The sequence below is a fragment of the Lithobates pipiens genome, unplaced genomic scaffold (genome assembly GCF_037356315.1).
Source record: "Lithobates pipiens isolate NorthernLeopardFrog02 unplaced genomic scaffold, aLitPip1_a1.2 Scaffold_22, whole genome shotgun sequence".
Taxonomy (NCBI): domain Eukaryota; kingdom Metazoa; phylum Chordata; class Amphibia; order Anura; family Ranidae; genus Lithobates; species Lithobates pipiens.
Window position 1 is genome coordinate 15,074,866 of NW_027507784.1, and position 26,352 is coordinate 15,101,217.

General features: G+C 40.9%; 3 protein-coding genes across 3 annotated transcripts; all 3 read right to left on the minus strand.

The window, feature by feature from the left end:
• Window positions 1-3,298: 3,298 nt before the first annotated feature.
• On the minus strand, window positions 3,299-4,248 carry LOC143925341 (olfactory receptor 5V1-like). The gene has a single exon (XM_077449915.1). The coding sequence runs from the start codon at window positions 4,229-4,231 to the stop codon at window positions 3,299-3,301; it is 933 nt and encodes a 310-aa protein (XP_077306041.1). The 5' UTR covers window positions 4,232-4,248.
• Window positions 4,249-9,099: 4,851 nt separating this feature from the next.
• LOC143925342 (olfactory receptor 5B12-like) lies at window positions 9,100-10,417 on the minus strand. The gene has a single exon (XM_077449916.1). It carries the CDS (start codon window positions 10,397-10,399, stop codon window positions 9,428-9,430), a length of 972 nt encoding a protein of 323 aa, XP_077306042.1. The 5' UTR covers window positions 10,400-10,417; the 3' UTR covers window positions 9,100-9,427.
• A 14,032-nt stretch (window positions 10,418-24,449) lies between these two features.
• Window positions 24,450-25,391, minus strand: LOC143925603 (olfactory receptor 5B12-like). The gene has a single exon (XM_077450076.1). It carries the CDS (start codon window positions 25,389-25,391, stop codon window positions 24,450-24,452), a length of 942 nt encoding a protein of 313 aa, XP_077306202.1.
• Window positions 25,392-26,352: the final 961 nt, after the last annotated feature.

Here is a 26,352-nt window from a genome sequence, read left to right on the forward strand (position 1 = left end):
TCACTGCCCATCGGTGAAGGAGAAAAATTACTTATTTACAAAGTTTGTAACAGAAACAAAGAAAAACTTTTTTTGTAGCACAAAAAATAAAAACCCCAGTGGTGATCAAATACCACCAAAAGGAATCTCTATTTGTGGGAAAAAATTATAAACTTTTTGTTTGGGTACAGTGTTGCATGACCGCGCAATTGTCATTCAAAGTGCGACAGCGCTGAAAGCTGAAAATGGACTGGACAGGAAGGGGGTGAAAGCGCCCTGTATTGAAAGGGTTAACTAACAAACTTGTTTAGTGACAAAAAGTTGTATGGCAAGGAGGTACTAGCATCAGCAGACATTGAAGACCACTCCTTAACTGTCATCTCCAACATCATGCAACAGGGTGTATGTGTCAGATCAGAACTCCCTTCTCTAATGCTTTTCCCTCTATCCCGTCTAACTGTCACCCAGCTATCCTGCTCTGGTGCCCGTACCTCCTTATCTCCACCCACCTCTGCACTAATGCCTGCCAGCACCTGATGGGTATAGTCCAAACTTGCTTTTAGGTTGGTGATGCTTCGCAGTGTTGCCAGCTGCTTTCTTAGATTCTGGACCTGGGTTTCCAAGAAAGCAGCTTTCTCACAATTTGCTCAACAATATTCACCCTTGAACAGATGCTACATTGGAAAACCGATTGAAGCCGAATCTGGCTTTGTAGGAGACCTGGGCGGAGCTGCAGAAAGGCGGCAGAAGGGGGGTACGTCCGATCCTTGTGATAATGGCCGAGCGGTTCATAAGCCGAATTGGTTGTTATCACTTGAAAGCCGATCGCCAGCTCTAAAGAAAACAGTACCGGGGTGAAGCCTGCATCTGCAGGCTTCACCCCTGTACAATCACTTCCTCAAAACGACGTACAGGTACGTAGTTTCGCGGGAAGTGGTTAATCTAGTTATTAGTTTAGTTAAAGCGAGAGTAAACCCAGTTTCAAAAAACAATTACATTCCTGGCATACCGGAAATGCTAACGTTCACATTGGTTGTGCTCTCTACCAAACTTTCAAACCATCCAATGGCTGGTGTCATAACTGATCACATGTGCAGAATTATGGCAGTTGAAGAATTATTCCTTGTCTGAAAACGATAGAAGGGTTTACTTCCACTTTAAATTCGCTTGATTCATTCAATTCGTATTCAGAATTCGTATTTGGGATTTGTATTTTGAATTCATTTTATGTCTTCTTTTACACTTCCTTTGAATTTAATGATTTTTAAAAACATTTAAACCGATAAATTTTGAATCGGTCAAATCTTAAATGTTATTTTTGTTTTGATTGGATTGTGGCAAAGTGAATAAACAAAGGAAAACTCTTTATCAATTGATTACAATGACTCTTTCAAATCACATTTGGCTTAAGAAAAACAGCATTATTTCGAAATATTACTAATAACACACACAGTCATTGATTTCAGAACTATGTTTACAGTTCGAATTCGAATGGAATTGGATGTAAAAGTTTGATTTGAATTTCAATTTGAATTTCGGAAATCCAGACAAATTTCGTTTTGTTATTCAGAGCATTGGGTAAACTTTGTTTATATTGTAATTAGAGTATTCGGATATATCTGAATCTCCGAATAACAAAACATTTGTCCACATATTAATTTGAAATGAAATGAACCGCACATGTCTAATGTTAATGGCTAATGGGCTTCTAAAGGAATGTAGAGACGTAACTCGCAAAATGTGGCACCACATCCAAATGAGTACAGAAAAAAAAGGAGCAAAATTGTTATCGGACTTTAAAGGTTGCCACCATGAGCCCATGTAGAAAAGAGAAGTGCTCACATACGTATAAAATTCATAGTTTATTATAACAAATATAAAAAGTCATAAAATACATTTTGAGAATTGCGCATTCTATCAAAATATGTAACTCTCCCATGCATCAAGAAACAGATTGTACAGAGAATTCCGTTCAGATTGGCTCATAAATCAGTAACTTATTAGATAAGAAATGAGAATACAATGGTCTTCCATATGTGGGGCCAAAAGCGGAATCAATGTACCAACCTTAATTGATCGCTATGTGTTTTGACAATGGTTTCTTCAAAGTATCCTATTGGCACACAGCCAGAATAAGAGACATGGAGTGCTCAATCCACAGCGTAGGAGGGGAGGAAGAGGAGTGCAGCCAGCTCTAAGAGGGGTGTAGTATAATACAGCTAAAAAACAAGGGCTCACCCAGGGTCAAGCCTATACTTGTAAATATGAGTACCACATAAGCTTCAAACTCTGTAGTTGAAAACCTGCCAAAATGTAAGGTAGGAATGGACAATTACTTAATACACTTATTCTTTAGTTAATGGTACTTTTAAGATTTAATTTGTGCCGATCCTGGCTGCAAATGATCCTTTCACGGAGAGAATAAAATGTCTGCAGGGCTAATAGAATTTTAGGTTATCAACCGTTAGAGACCTTTACTTTTATATTCATATCTTTGTATCTCGAATGCCCCGTACACACAATCAGGCTGCGTGCTCGGATAAGGGTCTGGTATGGACTTTGGAGGGACCCTCATGCCATTTTTCGGCGTAGGGGTTACCCTTAAAACCCATACCAGGCAACGGGGCTTGCAAGGTGTCAATCTCGCCGATGAAAGCGGCGACATTGAATTCCTTCTCTAGTCCAGTCGTACCTGAAGTCACGTTCAAAATGTGTTCATGTGTGGAATGTCCGAGTCTGGCGGACAATTTTGAGTCAAGTCTTCTTTCAAAGTCCGCTGGACTTTTGGGAAGAAAAACCACACACGGTCGAATTGTCCAGCAGACGCTGGTCTGCCAGACTAAGCCCTTGTACACACGGTCGGAGAACCTGTCGGAATGTGTCCTATCAGACCATGTTGTCGGATAATCCGACTGTGTGTGGTATGCTGTCGGACTGATTCCGTCGGTATATTCGTCAGACCCAATTTTCCAACATGTTGGAAATATTTTCCGACCAACATGGTCCGATCGGACATACTCCGATCATGTGTAGAGAATTCAGATCGGATCAAGTGCCACGCATGCTCAGATCAAATTCCTAGACCAAAGCTATTGGCTACTAGCCTGAACGTAGTCCCATCGTAACTAAATAACGCCATCACCTTCTGAATGATCGGATTTTCCGACAACTTGGTCCGACTGTGTGTATGCAACAGTTTCAGACACAATCCGTCGGACACAATCCGTTGGACAAAATCAGACGGATTTGGTTGGGAGAATGTCCGACCGTGTGTACAGGGGCTAAGTCCGCCGGATAGCCCGATCGTGTGTATGTGCCATTATTTAGGTGGGGAGATCTTCCTGAAAACTCTTTGAAAAGCTGTTCTAAAATCCTGGTTCCTCAGACTGTAAATGAGAGGATTGAGGAGAGGAAGGATCACCGTGTAAAAGATGGCCACCACTTTGTCACCAGAAAATTGATGGCGAGTACTTGGCCATAAATAATTGAGCATAACAGAACCATAATACATAAACATCACTGTCAGATGAGAGACACAAGTAGAGAAAACTTTACTTCTATTGCCCTTAGCTTGTATTTTTAGAACCGTCTTGAATATATAGACATAGGACAGGAAGGTCGATATTAGGGATCCACTTCCAAGGAAGCCACCTGAAAGAAAAACAAGTAGAATGTTGGTGTAGATTTCACTGCAGGAAATCCGAAACAACTGGGGAAGGTCACAGAAGAAACTTTCTATGATATCTGATCTACAAAATGTTAACTTGAAGGCAGGAAGTGCGTGAACTAAAGAATTGGTAAAGCTGAGACACCACACAATGGACACCAACTGTACACACACTTTCCAACTCATGATCTGTATGTAATGTAATGGATGACAAATGGCGGTATATCGATCATAGGACATGGCAGTCAAGAGAAAAGCCTCACCACCAATTAAATATAAAAAGAAGAAGGCTTGGGTTATACACGCCCTTATGGAAATCTGTCTTCCCTTGGAGTGAAGATCAAATAACATTCGTGGGATGGTTAATGAAGAATAACAGAGGTCCAAACCGGCCAGGTTCCCCAGGAAGAAATACATAGGCACATGGAGGTGAGAGTCAGTGACTATGAGGACAATGATCAGAAGATTCCAGAATAATGTCAGAAGGTAGATGAGAAGGAAGAAGAAAAAGAGAGGGAGTTGAAGACCTGGAAGGTCAGACAGTCCGGAGAGGAACAATTCATTCAGAATCGTCTGATTTACCATTTCAATATTAACTTACTTTTCTGTAGCAAAAAAAGTTAAACATATTAAAAAAGTTAATCATCCAAAATACTGCAAAATTAAGAAACTTAAATAAGGCCTTCACTCTGTGACCATGACTGCGGGTCCTGCAGATGCGATGTCTGCCGGGTGCCCGTGATCGTGTCATGGAGAGGAAGAACAGGGAGATGCTTATGTAAACATCTGTGATCGAGAGCAGTAATCACTGTCCTGTGTGTTCAAGCTACTCCCCCTCACAGTTAGAATAACTCCCTAGGACACAATTAACCCCTTCACTGCCCCCCTAGTGGTTAACCCCTTCACTGCCATTGTTATTCACACAGGAATCAATGCATTTGTATAGCACTGATTGCTGTATAAATGACAATGGTCCCAAAAATGTCCGATGTGTTCGCCATAATGTTGCAGTCCCAATAAAAATCTCAGATCACCGCCATTACTAATAAAAAAAAAAATGCCATCAACTTTGTTTGGATACAGCATCGCACGGCCACGCAAATGTTGTTTAACCACTTAAGCCCTGGACCATTTGTCTGGCAAAAGGCCAGAGCACTTTTTGCGATTCGGCACTGTGCCGCTTTAACTGACAATTGAGCGGTCGTGCGACGTGGCTCCCAAACAAAATTGACGCCCTTTTTTTCCCACAAATAGAGCTTTGCTTTGGTGGTATTTGATCGCCTCTGCGGTTTTTATTTTTTGCCTTATAAAAAACGCATTATTTTTTACTTTTTGCTATAATAAATATCCCCCCAAAAATATATAAAACATTTTTTTTTCCCTCAGTTTAGGCCGATACGTATTCTTCTACATATTTTTAGTTAAAAAAAATCGCAATAAGTGTTTATTGATTGGTTTGCGCAAAAGTTATAGCGTCTACAAAATAGGGGATAGTTTTATGGCATTTTTATTAATAATTTGTTTTTTTACTAGTAATGGCGTTGATCAGTGATTTTTATCATGACTGTGACATTATGGAGCACAGATCGGACACGTTTGGTGCTATTTTGGGAGCATTCACATTTATACAGCGATCAGTGCAATTAAAAATGGATTGATTACTGTGTAAATGTGACTGGCAGTGAAGGGGTTAACCAGTAGGGGGCGCTGTAGGGGTTAAGTGTGTCCTAGGGATGTTTTCTAACTGTGGGGGGGATGGGCTATGTGTGACATGACACCGATCACCGCTCATGATTACATGGAGTTGTGATCAGTGACAGTGTTATTAGGCAGAATGGGGAAATGCTTGTTTACATCAGCATTTCCCCATTCTTCCTCTCCGTGAGACGATCGCGGGTATCCCCGTGAATATGTGATCACACTCACGGAGCTCGCGTGCACGTGCCCGCAAACCGCTTCTTAAAGGACAACGTACCGGTACATTAATGTGCCTGTTCGTCCACTTCTGCCGACATATATTGGTGTGAGTCAGATGGCAAGTGGTTAAAGTAACGCAGTGCCGTATCGCAAACATTTTTCTGGTCGTGAACGGCTAAGACCTACCAGGGCTTAATTGGTTAAAGCATGTTATACAGCACAGTGCTTGTGCTGTGCTATTTTTGCCTTTCTTTCATCTAAAATACGTGGCTGAGCCTGCCTGTTGCTGCCCTCTATGTAAACTGACCATGTTTATCATGGCTGCTAAGCCCTGACACCGTGGTCAGTTTATGTGCCTCTGTCATCTGCTGTCTTTCCTTTCTCTCTCGCCCCCCCCATCAGCTGTGTCAGTGCCCGTCCCTGCGCTCCTGATGCAAAAATTACTGTTTTGTTTCTACAATCCCCTGTGTTATATTACATTATGTGCCCCAGTGTATGTTATTTATAAAACAATATGCCCCTGTATGCCTAATTTCAGAGCTCTGCTCTGCGCTCACGTGACTGCCCACCACTCTCCTTCTTTCTTCCCGGCTGACGTCAGTGGGGGATTCTCAGCCTCCCCCATTGTAGCTGTTGGTTCGGGAAAACAGTGGAGGGCAGTCACGTGAGTGACATTGTGTTATTTATAAAAAAATGCAGCTGTATACCTAGTTTCAGAACGCCACTCGGCGCTCACGTGACCACCCCTCGCTGTCTTCCCCAATCCTACAGCTACAGCGGGCAGTCATGTGAGCGCTGAGTAGCATGCTGAAATTAAGCTTACAGCAGCATTTTTTTAATAAATAACATACACTGGGGCGCATACTGTAACATAATACAGCGGATTTTAGCAAGAAGAAAAGTGCCTTTGCAACCACTTAAATCTTTTGTAACATAATCAGTGAAATATCAAATCCAAGGAACAACCAGATGAGGTATAAAAAAAATGCAGCTGTATACCTAATTTCAGAGCGCCACTTAGCGCTCACATGACCCTTGGCGCCCACGTGACCACCCACCTCTGTCTTCCCCAATCTGACAGCTACAGCGGGCAGTCATGTGACATGCTGACATTAGGCATACAGTGGAATTTTTTTAAATAAATAACATACACTGGAGCACATACTGGGGAGTATACAGGGTAGTATAGCAAGAAATATATATATTTATGTATAAAACAAAAGCAGCTGCATACCTCATTTCAGAGCCCCGCTTGGCGCTCACGTGCTTGCCCACCGATGTCTTCCCCGGTCTGACAGCTACAGCAGACGGTCATGTGAGCGCCAAACGCCGCTCTGAGTTTAGGTGTACAGCTTAATTTTATTAATAAATGACATACACTGGGACACATACTGTAACATAACACAGGAGACTATAGCAAAAAAAAGCTTTACAACCACTTTAACTCTTTATTAAAAAAAAAATGCGAAATATCAAACCCAGGGAACAACCAGATGAGGTATAAAAAAATGCAGCTGCATACCTCATTTCAGAGCCCCGCTTGGCGCTCACGTGTTTGCCCGCCAATGTCTTCCCTGGTCTGACAGCTACAGCAGATGGTCATGTGAGCGCCAAACACCGCTCTGAGTTTAGGTGTACAGCTTCATTTTTTTAATAAATAACATACACTGGGACACATACTGGGGAGTATACAGGGGAGTATAGCAAGAAAAAAAAGTGGCTTTACAACCACTTTAACTCTTTATAAACAAAATATATGAAATATCAAACCCAGGGAACAACCAGATGAGATTTAAAAAAAATGCAGCTGCATACCTCATTTCAGAGCCCCGCTTGGCGCTCACGTGATTGCCCGCTGATGTCTTCCCCGGTCTGACAGCTACAGCAGATGGTCATGTGAGCGCCAAACGCTGCTCTGAGTTTAGGTATACAGCTTAATTTTTTTAATAAATAACATACACTGGGACACATACTGGAGAGTATACAGGGGAGTATAGCAAGAAAAAAAATGGCTTTACAACCACTTTAACTCTTTATAAACAAAATATGTGAAATATCAAACCCAGGGAACAACCAGATGAGGTATAAAAAAATGCAGCTACATACCTCATTTCAGAGCCCCGCTTGGCGCTCAAGTGTTTGCCCGCCGATGTCTTCCCTGGTCTGACAGCTACAGCAGATGGTCATGTGAGCGCCAAACGCCGCTCTGAGTTTAGGTGTACAGCTTAATTTTTTTAATAAATAACATACACTGGGACACATACTGGGGAGTATACAGGGGAGTATAGCAAGAAAAAAAAGTGGCTTTTGAACTTCCTTTGAACTTACCGTTTTTTTTTTTCGATTAAAGACGTTTAAACCAGTAAATTTTGAATCGGTCAAATCTAAATTGTTACATTTATTTCGATTTGATTGCGGCAAAGTGAACAAACAAAAGAAAAATCTTCATCCAATGATTACAATGACTCTTTAAATCACCTTTGGCTTAACAAAAACAGCATTATTTCGAAATATTACTAATAACACACACAGTCGTTGATTTCAGAACTATGTTTACAGTTCGAATTCGAATGGAATTAGATGTAAAAGTTTGATTTGAATTTCAATTTGAATTTCAGAAATTCAGACAAATTTGGTTTTGTTATTCAGAGCATTGGGTAAACTTTGCTTATACTGTAATTAGAGTATTTGGATATATCTGAATCTCAGAATAACGAAAAATGTGTCCACATATTAATTTTAAATGAAACAAACCGCACATGTCTAATGTTAATGGCTAATGGGCTTCTAAAGGAATGAAGGGACGTACAGTAACTCGCAAAATGTGGCACCACATCCAACTGAATACAAAAAAAAAGGAGCAAAATTGTTATCGGAATTTAAAGATTGCCATTATGATCCCAAGTAGAAAAGAGAAGTGCTCACATATGTATAAAATTCATAGTTTATTATAACAAATATAAAAAGTCATAAAATAAATTTTGAGAATTGTGCATTCTATCAAAATATGTAACTCTCTCATGTATCAAGAAACAGATTGTACATAGAATCTTGTTCAGATTTGCCTCCATACATCAGTAACTTATTAGATAAGAAATGACAATACAATGGTCTTCCTTACGTGGAGCCAAAAGCGTAAGCACTGTACCAATGTTAAGGGATCGCAATGCGTTTTGCCAATGGCTTTTTCAGAGGATCCTATTGGCACACAGCCAGAATAAGAGGCAGGGGGTACTCAATCCACAGCGTGGGAGGGGAGGAAGAGGAGTGCAGCCAGCTCTAAGCCCTTGTACACATGGTCGGACATTCCAAAATCCGACCGTGTGTGGGCTCCATCAGACTTTCCGACGACAACGTTTTAGATCGGACAAAGTGCCACGCATGCTCAGATCAAATTCCTAGACCAAAGCTATTGGCTACTAGCCTGAACGTAGTCCCATCGTAACAAAAAAAAAACGTCATCACGTTCCGAACGATCGGATTTTCCGACAACTTTGTCCGACCGTGTGTATGCAACACAAGTTTCGGAAAAAATCTGTCAGACAAAATCAGACGGATTTTGTTGTCGGAATGTCCGACCGTGTGTACAAGGGCTAAGAGGGGTGTAGTATAATGCAGCTAAAAAAACAAGGGCTCACCCAGGGTCAAGCCTATACTTTTAAATATGAGTACCACATAAGCTTCAAACTCTGTAGTTGAAAACCTGCCAAAATGTAAGGCAGGAATGGACAATTACTTAATACACTCATTCTCTGGTTTATGGGACCTTTAAGATTCAATTTGCGCCGATCCTGGCTGCAAATGACCCTTCCATGGAGAGAATGAAACGTCTGCAGGGATAATGGGCTTTTAGGTTACCGACCACTAGAGATCTTTACTTTTAAATTCATATCTTTGTATCTCGAATTTTGGTGGGGAGATCTTCCTGAAAACACTTTGAAAAGCTGTTCTAAAATCCTGGTTCCTCAGACTGTAAATGAGAGGATTGAGGAGAGGAAGAATCACCGTGTAAAAGACGGCCACCACTTTGTCACCATAAAAATGATGGCGAGTACTTGGCAAAAAATAATTGAACATAACAGAACCATAATACATAAACATCACTGTCAGATGAGAGACACAAGTAGAGAAAACTTTACTTCTATTGCCCTTAGCTTGGATTTTTAGAACTGTCTTGAATATATAGACATAGGACAGGAAGGTCGGTATTAGGGATCCACTTCCAAGGAAGCCACCGGAAAGAAAAACAAGCAGAATGTTGATGAAGATGTCACTGCAGGAAATCCGAAACAACTGGGGAAGGTCACAGAAGAAACTTTCTATTATATCTGATCTACAAAATGTTAACTTGAAGGCATGAAGTGCGTGAACTAAAGAATTGGTAAAGCTGAGACACCACACAATGGACACCAACTGTACACACACTTTCCAACTCATGATCTGTGTGTAATGTAACGGATGACAAATGGCGGTATATCGATCATAGGACATGACAGTCAACAGAAAAGCCTCACAACCCATTAAATATAAAAAGAAGAAGACTTGGGTTATACACGCCCTTATGGAAATCTTTCTTCTCTTGGAATGAAGATCAAATAACATTCGTGGGACGGTTAATGAGGAATAACAGAGATCCAAACCGGCCAGGTTCCCCAGGAAGAAATACATAGGAACATGGAGGTGAGAGTCGGTGACTATGAGGACGATGATCAGAAAATTCCAAATTAATGTCAGAAGGTAGATGAGAAGGAAGAAGAAAAAGAGAGGGAGCTGAAGGCCTGGGAGGTCAGACAGTCCGGAGAGGAACAATTCATTAAGAATCGTCTGATTTACCATTTCAATATTAACTTACTTTTCTGTAGCAAAAAAGTTAAACATATTAAAAAAAATAATCATCCAAAATACTGCAAAATTGGGAAACTTCAATAAGGCTTTCACTAAATTGTAAATTTTTACTTTTTTACCTGCGTGTCGACCAGCGCACGCCGATGTACATAGGCAGAATGGCACTGGCAGGCAAAAGGGCGTACAGGTACATCCTCTTTAAAAAGTGGTGCCGGCGCGGTCTCCGTGACTGTGACCGTGGGACCTGCAGACTCGATGTCTGCCGGGTGCCCGCGATCGTGTCACGGAGAGGAAGAACGGGGAAATGCTTATGTAAACAAAGCATCCTGCCTAGTGACAGGACAGTGATCTACTGCTCTCTGTGATCGAGAGAAGTAATCACTGTCCTGTGTGTTCAAGCCACTCCCCCTCACAGTTAGAATCACTCCCTAGGACACAAGTATCCCCTTCACTGCCCCCAGTGGTTAACACCTTCACTGCCAGTGTCATTCACATAGGTATCAATGCATTTATATAGCACTGCTTGCTGTATAAATGACAATGGTCCCAAAAATGTCCGATGTGTCCGCCATAATGTCGCAGTCCCGATAAAAATCTCAATTCACTGCCATTAGTAATAAAAAAAAATGCCATAAAACTATCCCCTATTTTGTAGACGCTATAAATTTGTTGTATTTGTGGGAAAAAAAATTGACATAAATTTTGTTTGGATACAGCGTCGCACGATGTTGGTTAACCGCTTAAGCCCTGGACCATTTGGCTGGCAAAAGACCAGAGCACATTTTGTGATTCGGCACTGCGTCGTTTTGACTATTGAGCGGTCGTGCAATGTGACTCCCAAACAAAACTGACGTCTTTTTTTCCCCACAAATAGAGCTTTCTTTTGGTGGTATTTGATCACCTCCTGCGGTTTTTATTTTTTGCCTTATAAACAATAAAAGAGTGTCAATTTTGAAAAAAACACATTATTTCTTACTTTTTGCTATAATAAATATCCCCCAAAAATATAAAAAAAAAATATTTTTTCCTCAGTTTAGGCCAATACATATTCTTCTACATATTTTTGGTAAAAAAAAAATTGCAATAAGTATTTATTGATTGGTTTTCTGAAAAAGTTATAGCGTCTACATAATAGGGGATAGTTTTATGGCATTTTTAAATATATTTTGTTTTCTTTACTAGTAATGGTGGCAATCAGTGATTTTTATCATGACTGCAACATTATGGAGGACAGATTGGACACTTTTGGCGCTATTTTGGGAGCATTCACATTTATACAGGGATCAGTGTGATTAAAAATGCATTGATTACTGCGTAAATGTAGGGGTTAAATGTGTCCTAGGGATGTTTTCTAACTGTGGGGGGGTGGGCTAGGTGTGACATGACACTGATCACCACTCCCGATTACAGGGAGTGGGGATCAGTGTCAGTGTCATTAGGCAGAACAGGAAAATGCTTGTTTACATCCGCATTTCCCCATTCTTCCTCTCCGTGAGACAATCGCGGGTATCCCCGTGGACATCGAGTCCGCGGGACCCACGATCACACTCACGGAGCTCGTGCGCATGTGCCCACAAACCACTTCTTAAAGGGCAATGTACAGGTACGTTAATATGCCTGTACGTGCCCTTCTGCCGAATATCGGCGTGAGCTGGTCGGCAAGAGGTTAAAATAACACAGGGCCGCATTGCAAACATTTTTCTGGTCATGTAGAGGGTAAGACCCTCCAGGGCTTAATTGGTTAAAGTGTGTTATACAGCACAGTGCTTGTGCTGTGCTATTTTTCCCTTCCATTCACTTAAATACATGGCTGATCCTGCCTGGTGCTGCCCTCCCCTATGTAAACTGACCATGTTTATCATGGCTGCTAAGCCCTGACACCGTGGTCAGTTTACGTGCCTCCATGATCCGCTGTCTCTCCTTTCTCTCTCGCCCCCACTCCCTCTGTCAGCTGTGTCAGTGCCCGCCCCTGCCCTCCTGATGCAAAAATTACTGTTTTGTTTCTACAGTCCCCTGTGTTATATTACAGTATGTGCCCCAGTGTGTGTTATTTATTAAAAAATTCCTCTGTATGCCTAATTTCTGAGCTCTGCTCAGTGCTCATGCGATCGCCCACCGCTCTCCTTCTTTCCTCCTGGCTGACGTCAGTGGGGGATTCTCAGCCTCTCCCATTGTAACTGTTGGTTAGGGAAAACAGTGGCGGGCAGTCACATGAGCGCTGAGCAGCGCTCTGAAATGAGGTCTACAGCTGCATTTTTTATATATAACATACAATGGGGCACATACTGTAACATAAGCAAGGAAAAAAAAGTGGTTTTACCTCTTTAATAACATAATCAGTGAAATTGAGAAATATAGTATCTATTTGGGACTTTATATGAGGTAAAGACCATTTAGGTCATATACTGTAGCTCCATCCCTGTCTATTGAGACTGTCATAAGGGGAAGGGGGCAAGGGAAAGGTTGGGACTTTGTATGAAGCATGTAGTCTCCAGGGGCAACCAACTATCAATAATATAATTTTTTAGAAAAAATACATTGAGACTATATTCCATAAAATAACATAAATAAGTGATAGTGGTACTGTAACCTCTGGAAAGAGTCTAAAGATGCCAAGGCATATATATATGGTACACCATCCCAGGGAGAACCTACTATCAATAATAGTGATACAATTCTAATTATTGGAATACAGTAAACATGGTTGGTACAATAAAAAACAATTTTTAATAGTGGTAGCACAGCCCCAAAATTCATCCATGTACACGTACACATCAATCATTTACAATATTTTTGCACGCTGCGTGACATTAGGGGCGTGGTATGGCTGTACCTGTATATATAGCCCTGTCTTTGTTTGCCTCTCGCCCTGGTCACAGCCCTGTACACACATTGCGTTCCATGGAATTGGAGCTTTTCATTCCCTATTTGAGGTATTATCATTATGGCTGGTTCTTCCCCGGTCCGACAGCTACAGCAGGCGGTCATGTGAGCGCCAAACGTCGCTCTGAGTTTAGGTATACAGCTTAATTTTTTTAATAAATAACATACAATGGGACACATACTGTAACATAACACAGGGGATTTTTGCAAGAGAAAAAAGTGGCTTTACAACCACTTTAACCCTTTATTAACAAAATCTGTGAAATATCAAACCCAGGGAACAACCAGATCAGTTATAAAAAAAAAATGCAGCTGCATACCTAATTTTAGAGTGCCACTTGCCGCTCACGTGACCCTTGGCGCTCACGTGACCGCCCGTCACTGTCTTCCCCAATCCGACAGCTACAGCGGGCGGTCACGTGAGCGCCGAGTGGCGTGCTGAAATTAAGCATACAGCTCCATTTTCTTAACAAATAACATACACTGGGGCACATACTGTAACAAAACAGAGGGGAGTATAGCTCGGCGCTCACGTGATTGCCCGCCGATGTCTTCCCCGGTCTGACAGCTACAGCAGACGGTCATGTGAGCGCCAAACGCCGCTCTGAGTTTAGGTGTACAGCTTCATTTTTTTAATAAATAACATACACTGGGGCACATACTGTAACATAACGCAGGGGATTTTAGCAAGAGAAAAAAGTGGCTTTACAACCACTTTAACCCTTTGTTAACAAAATCTGTGAAATATCAAACCCAGGGAACAACCAGATGAGGTATAAAAAAATGCAGTTGCATACCTAATTTTATAGCCCCGCTCAGCACTCACGTGATTGCCCGCCGATGTCTGGCAGCTACAGCAGACGGTCATGTGAGTGCCAAATGCCGCTCTGAGTTTAGGTATACAGCTTCATTTTTTTAATAAATAACATACACTGGGACAAATACTATAACATAACACGGGAGACTATAGCAAAAAAAAAAAAAATGGCTTTACAACCACTTTAACTTCAAAGACATGCAGGTAGGTTAATTGGCTTCTGTCCAAAACTGGCCCTAGTATATGAATGGGGACTTTAGATTGTGGGCTCCTTGAGGGTAGGGACCAATGTGTGTGTGCAATGTACAGGGATAGGGACAATTGTAGACACTCACTCAGGTTGAACTGGATGGACTGGTGTCTTTATTCAACCTTACTACCTATGTAACTATGTAACTATGTAACTATTTATTAACATAATCCGTTAAAATATCAAACCCAGGGAACAACCAGATGAGTATAAAAAGTATAAAAATTTTAAAAAATTTATAAAAATTACCTTGAATAAAACATTTTATAGATTATTCACTTACGTTTCCATCAACACGTTTCCAGAAACACATGGAGCATACAATGTGTAGAAAGTGATAACAGCATCATATTTTTTATATTTTATATATTTTATTTATTTATCAGCTTTTACATACAATAATATGTGACTCTTTACCTGCCCTCTCTATATATAAAAAAATAAATAAAATAAAATCATATTTTTGGAAATGAGACAAAAATAAAAATCAATGTGATCAGTGTTATGTAAAAAATATAGCTATAACTAAAAAAAAAAATATTCTATATTCATTTCTTTTTGGGCATATATGCTAAAACATTTATCATACAAAAAACAATTATTAATAATAAAATAATAAATAAATCAAACACAACAACAATTGGGACGAGCTGAGTCTAGAAATGAAACAATGACTGAAATGTACCGTACCTGTAAAACAAATAATAAAGGAAAGAAAAATACCTGGGAATGGCCAGATTGGTAAAATGAAATGTTATGCCTTGTTTTAGCTCCTTGTCCAGATTTTGATGGTGATCCCCCCTGGCAGAGGTAAATACTGATAGAAGAGGGGTGAGGGGAATCCCCTCTGGAAGAGTCAGCTCAGTCTGATGGAGACATTTTGCTCAATAAAAATAACAGGAAATGAATGTGACATTTCTGGTCACAATACAGTTGTTTTATCCACACATCCATGTATTTATATTACAGAAATGCCCCCCGGACATCTCCAGAACACACAGGAGTGTAGACTGGCTCTGTGTTTATCTGAGATTCATTTAAATTATTAATCCTCTGGAAGATGAATCTCCATGGAAAATCAAGCATTATCTGAATTCATTTATTCCTCAATGACACACGTCTTGTGCCTTTAGAAATAAATAACTGCTTTTAGATTTTCCAATCTTTACTCTTTCTTTATCTCTTATTTTACTAATAGATGTCTTGTCATTGTATAAAAGTTTGAAATGGGAAGCTGTGATGCTGGCGAAGAATCAACAATAAAATGGTCTAAAGTTGGGCAATTGGAAAGAGCAAATATAGTAAAACAGAAAAAGGGGGAAAAAAAAAGAACAATAATGCCACGTACACACGAGCGGAATGTCCGACAGAAAAAGTCCAACAGAAGCATTTCATCGTATATTCCGATCATGTGTGTGCCACACCTGACTTTTTCTTTTTTTTAGAAAAATTCTGACGGACCTAGAAATAGAACATGTTCTCCCCAGGCACCCTGATCCAGTTACTCATGCATAAGGTCACCAGAAACAGACGGCATTGCCGTACCAGATAAGGCACACAACATCCACACCAATACCAAACATCTAGGGATTTCAAAGAGACCGACACTAATACCGTGTACACACGACCGGACATTTCGAGAGACTAGGTCCGACGGACTTTCGGCGAAGTTCTGACGGAGTTCTGATGGACTTTCCGAATGAACAGACTTGGCCATACACAATCACACCAAAGTCCGACGGATTCGAATGTGATGACGTACGACTAGAATAAGGAAGTTCATAGCCAGTAGCCAATAGCTGCCATCGCGTTGGTTTTTGTCCATTGGACTAGCATACACACGAGCGGATTTTTCGGTAGGAACTGGGTCCGGCAGAGTTCCGGCGGAAAAATTTTAAACATGTTCCATTTCTAAAGTCTGTCAGATTTTTGCAAATCAAAAGTCCGCTGCAGCCCACACACAATCGAATGGTCCGCCGGAATCATTCCGTCGGACCTTTGATGTCGATGTTTAATATGCACAACGATAAAAAAAACTAAATAATAAGAAAGTGTAAGATATACTACCTGACCTACACAGTCAACCATGAATGTTCTTGCATTAAAATGTATACCCTGAGATATCTCTTTATACATTGCCTTGTTTACATTTACTCTTCTTCGACAGCGGCTGTGTCCGCACTCACATGTCTCCTGTTTGGTTTCTGTTATTGTATTTTATTTCTTCAATAAAAACTTTATGAAAAAAAAAAAGAAATAGAACATGTTCTAAATATTTCCGACGGAACCAATTCCTATCGGGAAAACCCCTCGTCTGTATGTTGTTCCAACGGACCAAAAACGGCACATGATGTGACGCAAGTACAAGACAGAAGCTATTGGCTACTGGCTATTGAACTTCATTTTTCTAGTCCCGTCATACGTGTTGTACATCACCGCGTTCTTGGCGTTCGGACTTTGGTGTGATTGTGTGTACGCTGGGCAGTTTCAGCGGAATTACGAACTCTGAAGGTTTTTCCGATGGGGAAAACTGGTCGTGTGTACAGGTCATAAGAGGTTTAAGAAATGTTGTTCTCAAAATGCCCCCAAATAACATTTTGGATATTTTTAAATTTACAGTAATCTAAATTTCCTGAAGCCGCTTTGTAAAATGACAAAACTATAAAAAAGAGAGTATTTCCCATGGAAAATATTGGTTTCACAGTCATTTTATCTTTTTTTAAATATACTGTATTTATCGGTGTATAACACGCACTTTTTTCCCCTTAAAATCAGGGGAAGATAATGGGTGTGTGTCATACACCAATCCTTAATGTCTCTGAGGGAAGAGGAGCGAGCGTCGCTGAATTAATTAGCGCTGTGATCTCCTGTGTACCCGCCGCTCCGTCACTCACAGCCATGCCTCCTGGCCCCCACATTGGGCCGAAGTTCTGTATATCATATGAGCATGGCCAGGAGGCGTGGTTGAGAGTGACGGGGCGCCGGGTACACAGGAGATCGCGGCTCTGTGTAATTCAGCGGCGCTCACTCCTCCTCTTCCCTCTGAGGCAGCAGGGATAATCTAACACTGGCGAGACTGCAATTATGGGAAAGGTGAGGCTGCAGATGGGCACTGAACAGGCTGCATTGATGGGCAATTTATAGGCTGCAGATGGGCACTGAGCAGGGTTCATTTATGGGCAATTTAGAGGCTGTAGATGGGCACTGAGAAGGGGGAGTTGATGAGCTGTGATCCTAATTTTGCTTCAAATTTCTTTATTTAAAATGTAATTTTTTTTCCTTAAACTTCCCTCCTAAAATTGGGGTGCGTGTTATATGCCTGTGCGTGTTATACACAGATAAATACGGTACTTTGTTTGAAATCTACAATGTATGGGTGTCAGAAACCATGAATCAGACTGAGACAGAAGTACAATTAAATCACACTTGTTTATTAAATAGAAATAAAAAGGTAAATAGAAAAGGCGTAGTCAAAGCATAGCCAGAGCCATGTAACCGGATAGAGTAGTCAGCCAGTCCATAGTTCAATAACCAGATCGGGTAGTCAGCCAGTCCAGAGTTCAATAACCAGATCAGGTAATCAGCCAGGCCAGAAGTCAGGGATCCAAGTAGAGCAACAGCAAGCAGGATAAGGAACCAGAAGGGATATCAATAAGCCAGTCTTAAAACACAACCACAAGAGATGGTTTCTTGTGATGTGACCAAGACGAAGGCAGAGGTGAAGTGAGCTGGACAGCTTTAAGTAGGCAGGTCAGTCGAGCATGATCAGGAACAGCTGGTAACTGTGGAGAGAGATGAAAGCTGGCAGTTAGCCGACAGCTGAGCAGCCAGCCCAGAGAAAGAAGGGCTAAGCCAGCCCTGACAATGGGTTCATCACTAGACACTGAATGCAATGCACTGTGAAGTATACACCCAATATATAATCTCTCAGATATATTCCCTGACTCGGATAAAATAGGTAATTATTTTTGGTGCCCCAAAAAGTGTGTAAATCCTAAATCTGCCAATGCCAATTTTATCAAAACACTTGAAGGGTTCTAAACTTAAAGGTCTGTGATTAGATATGAGTAATTGAGGTGAAGGAACTTTGTTTTTAATTTAGAGATTATAAAAAGTTAAGGAACATCTTATAAGGCATTGACCTAAAAATAAAAATGTGTTGAGGGAGACATTTGGGTCTATATTTTATAGTTAAACCTTAATCCTTAACCCTTAAATAGAGAACTGTTTCTCTAATGCCCCGTACACATGAGTGGAAATTCCACCAGCAAAAGTCCAATGTGAGCTTTTGGTCGGAAATTCCGACCATGTGTACGTTCCATCGGACTTCTTTTGCTGGTGGAATTTCCACCAGCAAAAGATTGAGAGCAGGTTCTTTATTTTCGGAAAAAGTTCAGATCGTAAATTCCGATTGTCTGTAGTAATTTCCGACGTGCAAAATTCCTACGCATGCTTGGAAACATTTGAGGGCATGCTCGGAAGCATTGAACTTCATTTTCTCGGCTCCACATAGTGTTGTACGTCACCGCGTTCTTGATGGCCAAAAGTTCCCAGATCTTTTGTGTGACCATGTGTATGCAAGGCAAGCTTGAGCGGAATTCCGTCGGAAAAACCATCCAAGATTTTTCCGACGTAAATTCCGCTCATGTGTATGGGGCATAAGTGATAGGTGGGGATGAGCCAATGATTTGGTCTGAATCTATAGTTGGGCTGAACTTATCGGGGCATTCTAAACAACGCTCAACCTTTTGCCCATAGGGCTCCATGTTCAATGGGAGTTAAACATCAAATATAGAAGAGATATTTCTACAGTTTCTACTGTATATATGACAGCTTCACATATTTGGTCAGTAATGTCACCACCACCCCTGCCCATTCCCTCAAAACAAATAAGGGTGTCCAATCTGGGACATAGGGCTAGATAGGGTTTAATATGGAAAAACAAAAAGACTATAAGAACTCTTCATGATACCTTTGGAGATGCTAATACTTGTAGAAAGGATAATAATTTATTGCTATAAATGTAGAGTTTATGCCGGATGTGGGACCCAAAGAGGCCATTGTGTCCAGAAGATTGCTCGGGCTCCATTTTTTTGGCAATCCTAATCTCATATTGGGTTTGCGTGTTGAGAATTTGGAGCAAGGTTGTTCTGTCAGGAGGATTAGCTTGTTTCCAAACCATAGCAATGGCCTTCCTAGTGGCATTACAGCCATGTACTCCCTACATTATTATTATTATTATTATTATTATTATTATTACAGACATGTACATGTCAACTCCCTACAGTCCGGCTTCCATCCATAACATTCCACTGAAACTGCCCTACTAAAACTCACAATGACCTACTAACTGCTAAAACCAATGGCCATTACTCCATACTCATAATCTTAGACCTCTCCTCATCAGCAAACGACTCTCCCTAGGCCTCTGTGATTCTGCTTTATCCTGGTTCTCCTCCTACCTATCTCAGCACACTTTCAGCATCACTTACAACTCCTCCACTGCTCTTCCTATCTCTTTTGGGGTACCCCAAGGCTCTGTCCTTGGGCCCCTCCTATTCTCGCTCTATACCTCTTCCCTGGGCCAGCTGATCACCTCCCATGGCTTCCAATACCACCTCTATGCCGACAACACCCAGATCTATCTCTCCACTCCTCAAATCACCCCCTCGATCTCCTCACAGATCTCAAACTTACTTAATGACATATCGATATGGATATCACACCACTTCCTCAAACTCATTCTTTCTAAAACTGAGCTTGTAATATTTCCTCCTTCCCAGTACCCCCCCATGACTTTACCATTAATATCAACAGCGCCACCATTGGTCCCTCCACACATGCCAGGTTGCTGGGTGTAATCCTTGACTCTGACCTCTCTTTCAGCCCCCACATCCAATCACTGGCTAAATCCTGCCGCCTTAACCTCTGCAACATCTCCTGAATTTGACCCTTTCTGACTAATGACACCACAAAGCAACTTATTCACTCCTTGATTATTTCTCGCCTTGACTACTGCAACTCTCTCCTTAATGGCCTACCCTTACGCAGGCTCCTCCCCCCTCCAGTCTATTATGAATGCTGCTGCTAGACTTATACACCTCACTACTCAATCCGTGACTGCTGCCCCTCTCTGCCAATCCCTTCACTGGCTTCCCCTACCCCACCATATAAAATTCAAAATGCTAACCACAACATACAAGGCCATTCACAACATTACCACCAGCTACATCACCAACCTCATTGGTAGATATCGCCCAAATCATCCCCTCCGTTCTTCCCAGGAAATACTGCTCTCTAACTCCCTTGTTACCTCCTCTCATGCTCACCTTCAGGACATCTCCAGAGCCTCTTCCATCCTCTGGAACTCCCTGCCCCGGTATATCTGCTCAGTCCCTAACCTGTCCACCTTTAGGAGATCCCTGAAAACGTATTCAGGAAGGCCTATCCCATGCCCACCTAACAACTGTCCCTGAGCCACCCCCATCAAACCATTCTTTGCATCTATTACCTTTTGTAATGTAAGCTCTACGAGCTGGGCCCTCCTGTCCCTTCTGTATTGTACTGTACTTTAATTGTGCTGTCCTTCCTCTAAAGTGCAGCATAAACTATTGGCGCTATATAAATCATGAATAATAATAATGTACTGAGAAAGGGTGGTAGGCAGGGTCCCAAGATTCACAGTGCAGAAGAAGGCCTGTGACTGAGTTGTAGTCTATGGGGGTGGTAAGTAACAAAAAGAAAAGTACAGTGCCTTGAAAAAGTATCCATACCCCTGGAAATTTTCCACATTTTGTCATGTTACAACCAAAGACCTAAATGTATTGTATTGGGATTGTATGTGACCAAAACAAAGTGTCACATAATTGTGAAGTGGAGGGAAAATGATAAATGGTTTTCAAAATTACTTAGAAATAAATATTTGAAATGTGTGACGTGCATTTGTATTCAGCCTCCTTTCTCGGACAGGTAAGCTGAAAGTGAGATGGGTAAGGGTCTGAAGTGGTACAGGAGTGACATGTACCCCTCATTTATTCACATAGGAGGGGGCTGGTAACTGGGGGTCCTTCTATTGTTAAAGGGGTTCTGGATTTCAATAAGACTCCTGTCTGTAGACGCCAACAACCACCAGGCCTAGGTTGTGAAGAAGAGACCATTGTCCTTATCAACATGGGGTCATTTTGAGGGCCTGCAATGTATTTTAAAGGGGTCTTTGGTTACTGTTGGTCTCTAACCGCATGCCTTCATTATTAATTTAACTTCTCTTTTCCAGTCCGACAAAGTAGGACATGCAACCTGTTTCAAAAAAATAGGTATTAATAATTTGGCTGCATTCAACAAATGCGGACTTATACTTTTTTTTGTAGAACTTATAGAAATAGAAGAGGGCATCCCATGGAATAGGAAAAGCAAAGGGGAATATTCTATGGGTATAAAAGTCATCCTTTTCATCCACAGAGCAATCACCTCCCAAAATGGTTTAATTTTGGGGCAAGACCCAAATTGAGTGCATTACACATTTTAGATTTATGCACATAGTACACAGATCATCATTGTTTACAGTACTCGGGGATCTCTGGGTACTCAAAGTTGTATTTTGTGTGAAGGATGTTATTCGTTTTGGTATTGTATATATGAATCACCTAGAACTAGATTGATCAGACAGACGATGACTCTGGTCTATTCTATCAGGGGTTGGTTTCCTCCTTTTCACAAAATTCTACCACATGTATGTGCTGGCATCTTTTTTGGCCACAAGGTGTTGCGGGCTGCTTTTTAGTGGGTCTAATCCCTCTTGAGGGTGTATTGTTCAGGTTAGGCTACAGTTGTTCTGTGTTGAGCTCCTGTTACCTGGCTGGCCCTTGTGTTAGCCTTGGGATTTTTGGTTGTCCCACTCCTCCAAGTTTGGCACTGCTTTGAGATGTCCCTATAGTTCTGAATAATGGAGCGCTGTGTCTGTCAGTGAACAAAAGAGTTAATGGGATTTTTGACTTACTGTAAAATCCATTTCTGAGTTCATTCACAGTTTTGCAGGGAGGAATGGGAAAAAATGGTAAGCTCACAGAGACTTATCCAAAGTGACTTGGAGCTGTGATAGCCACAAAAGGTGATTCTACAAAGTATTGACTTTAGGGGAGTGAATAGTTATGCACAATTACTTTTTTCTGTTATTTTGTCATATTTATTGTTTGCTTCACAATATAAAAAAAAAAAACATCTTCAAAGTTGTGGACATGTTCTGTAAATTAAATGATGCAAATCCTCAAAAAATCCATGTTATTTCCAGGTAGCGAAGCAACAAAAAACGAAAAATGCCAAGGGGGTGAATACTTTTGCAAGGCACTGTATATCTGGTAATGCATAGACCAGATATAGTAGCAATAAAAATGGCCTACATACACATATTCTGTGAGTGCCACGACACAGCATAGTCTCACCTTGATCACACAATACAGAGGGGCATCGTCACTATAACTGTGGTGACGTACTGCCTAACAGGGATATGCAATTAGCGGACCTCCAGCTGTGGCAAAACTATAAGTCCCATCATGCTTCTGGGTGTCATGCTTGTGGCTGTCAGAGTCTTGAAAAGTCTCATTTGACTTGTAGTTCTGCAACAGCTGGAGGTCCGCTAATTGCATATCCTTGGTGTAGAATATTAGTTTAGTGTCAGTCTAGGGATAGTGTGAGAGTAGTGAGGAGGACCATCATTCAGCTTTGCATAGTGTGCAGCTAAAGTAGGGGCAGCTCATATAGTTTCAGTGTAGTGTAGTGAGACCGTGTCAGTAATCTTGACATTATTGTATAGCTAGAGTAGGGACAGTTCAGATAGCATCAGTGTAGTGACTGTTAAACACCATCTATTTGATTGCTTTACTGCCAGTTTAACGGCATTTACTTCTGTGTGTGTTACTGCCAGTTTAACGCCATATAGTTTTGTGTGCGTTACTGCCAGTTTAACCCCATATAGTTTTGCATGCGTTACTGCCAGTTTAACGCCATATAGTTCTGTGTGCATTACTGCCAGTTTAACATCATATCGTTTTGTGTGCTTTACTACCAGTTTAACGCCATATAGTTCTGTGTGTGTTACTGCCAGTTTAACACCATATAGTTTTGTGTGCGTTACTACCAATTTAATGCCATATAGTTCTATGTGTTACTGCCGGTTTAACGCCATATACTTTTGTGCATTACTGCCAGTTTAACGCCATTTTCTTCTGTGTGCGTTACTGCCAGTTTAACTCAATATAGTTCTGCGTGTGTTCTGGCCAGTTTAATGCCATATCATTTTGTGTGCGTTACTGCCAGTTTAACGCCATATGGTTCTGTGTGCGTTACTGTCAGTTTAACGCCATATAGCTCTGTGCATCACTGTATGTTTGGCGCATTATATTGCAGTATATTATAGTGTATCCATGGAGTGTGTCTATGTAGTGCGAGTACTCAAATTAAAGTGCACCAAACAGCAAGTTCTTCTTTACATTTGCTTATAAGCACCACCCCTCCCTCCCAATAATGTCTGGGAGGACAACAAGGAGCGGTAGACGTTCTCTTGGCGCTGTAAGGGGGCCAGCAACAAATGTGTCCACGGGCAAAGGTGGACGTGGTGGTCAGTCCTCAAGCAGGGCATCATTTCCTAGCTGCATTTCCAAGCTAGCTGCTGCCATACCAACAGTATTCCTCTTCAAAGTAGCGACGTAAACCTGCTGCGGGGGTCCGTAAGTGGTTAAATCACCGTTGGCTTAACAAAAACAGCATTATTTCACATAACACACACATGCTTTGATTTCAGAAATATGTTTACAGTTCGAATTCATATGGACTTGGATTTAAAATTGTATTCAAATTTAAATTAGAATTTTGGGAATTTGGACGAACTCCTTTTCGTTATTCTGAGCATTCTGTAAACATTGTTTATACTGTAATTCATGTATTTGGATATATCCGAATATCCGAATCTCCGAATAACGAAAAATTTGTCCAAATGTTAATTCAGAAAGAAATGAACCTCACATGTTTAATATTAATGGCTAATGGGTTTCTAGGTTACCCTCTGTTAGAGACCTTTACTTTTACATTCAGATCTTTTATACTTCTAATTTTGGTGGTAAGATTTTCCTGAAAAAACTTTGAAATGCTGTTCTAAGATCCTGGTTCCTCAAACTGTAAATAAGAGGATTGAGGAGAGGAAGGATCACCGCGTAAAAGATGGACAGCACTTTGTCACCAGAAAAATGATGGCGAGTACTTGGCAAAAAATAATTGAACGTAACAGAGCCATAATACATAAACATCACTGTCAGATGAGAGACACAAGTAGAGAAAACTTTACTTCTATTGCCCTTAGCTTGAATTTTTAGAACCGCTCTGAATATAGAGACATAGGACAGGAAGGTCGGTATTAGGGATCCGCTTCCAAGGAAGCCACCTGAAAGAAAAAGGAGCAGAATGTTGGTGTAGATGTCACTGCAGGAAATCCGAAACAACTGGGGAAGGTCACAGAAGAAACTTTCTATGATATCTGATCTACAAAATGTTAATTTGAAGGCTTGAAGTGTGTGAAATAAAGAATTGATAAAGCTGAGGGACCACACAATGGACACCAACTGTACACACACTTTCCAACTCATGATCTGTATGTAATGTAATGGATGACAAATGGCGGTATATCGATCATAGGACATGGCAGTCAACAGAAAAGCTTCACAACTCATTAAATATATAAAGAAGAAGACTTGGGTTATGCACGCCCTTATGGAAATCTTTCTTCTCTTGGAGTGAAGATCAAATAACATTCTTGGGACGGTTAATGAAGAATAAAAGAGGTCCAAACTGGCCAGGTTCCCCAGGAAGAAATACATAGGAACATGGAGGTGAGAGTCGGTGACTATGAGGGCAATGATCAGAAAATTCCAAATTAATGTCAGAAGGTAGATGAAAAGGAAGAAGAAAAAGAGAGGGAGCTGAAGACCTGGAAGGTCAGACAGTCCGGAGAGGAACAATTCACTCAGAATCGTCTGATTTACCATTTCAATATTAACTTACTTTTTTTATAGAAAAAAAAGTTAAACATATTAATAAAGTTAATCATCCAAAATACTGCAAAATGAAGAAATTTTTATAAAATAGAGAAATTCTATGAGTGACATTCAGATGTTGACTAAAATTGTGCACGGAAAACATGAAATCGTTTTTGATACCATCAGTGATGGTAAATATAGTTCATCCAAAATTCCCATATATTGGCTATAACGGGAATGTATGGGGTATCAATTTGCTGTAACTGCAGGATTCACTGAGCAGAGCGTAATATCCGTCGTCCATGAAACCGAGAACAGCCGCTTATTCCCGCCGCATCAGAAACTAAAATTATGACTTTGCTAAAACATTCCCTGAAAGAAAGTATTTTTTTAATTTGTACCATAGACCAGCCTGTATGATGTGGAGCCCAAAATATGTTTCTAAAACAGAACTGAAATGGAATTATTTCTAATCAAGACAAAAATGTATTCTAGGGAATTGGTATATTTTATCCTTTTCCTGCACAGAACACAAGTGGTTGCAGCATCTCAACAGCATCTCAACAGTAAAGTAAACAATATTGCAGAAAATTACAATAATAGATTAACCTGAAAAAAAAGCATAAAAGTAGATCTAATCATTAAACTCCCATATACGCTTTAACCACTTGCTGACCACCCTATAGCAGTGTACACACATATATGTGATTTGGCATTATATAGATTCCGCCTGCAGGGGGCGGGCCACTTCTGCTGTGAATATTCACAGCAAGCTTAAAGTGTAAGTAAACCCCCCTATCGTTTTCAGCCAAGGAAGCTGCCATCTTTGCCTCTGTTTAATATAAAACTACCATGATGCTGCACATGTTATCAGTCATGACACCAGCCATTGGATGGTTTAGCAGTTTGATTGAGAGCACAACCAATGGGAGTGTTACATTTCCGGCATGCCCTGGAAATGAAACTGTTT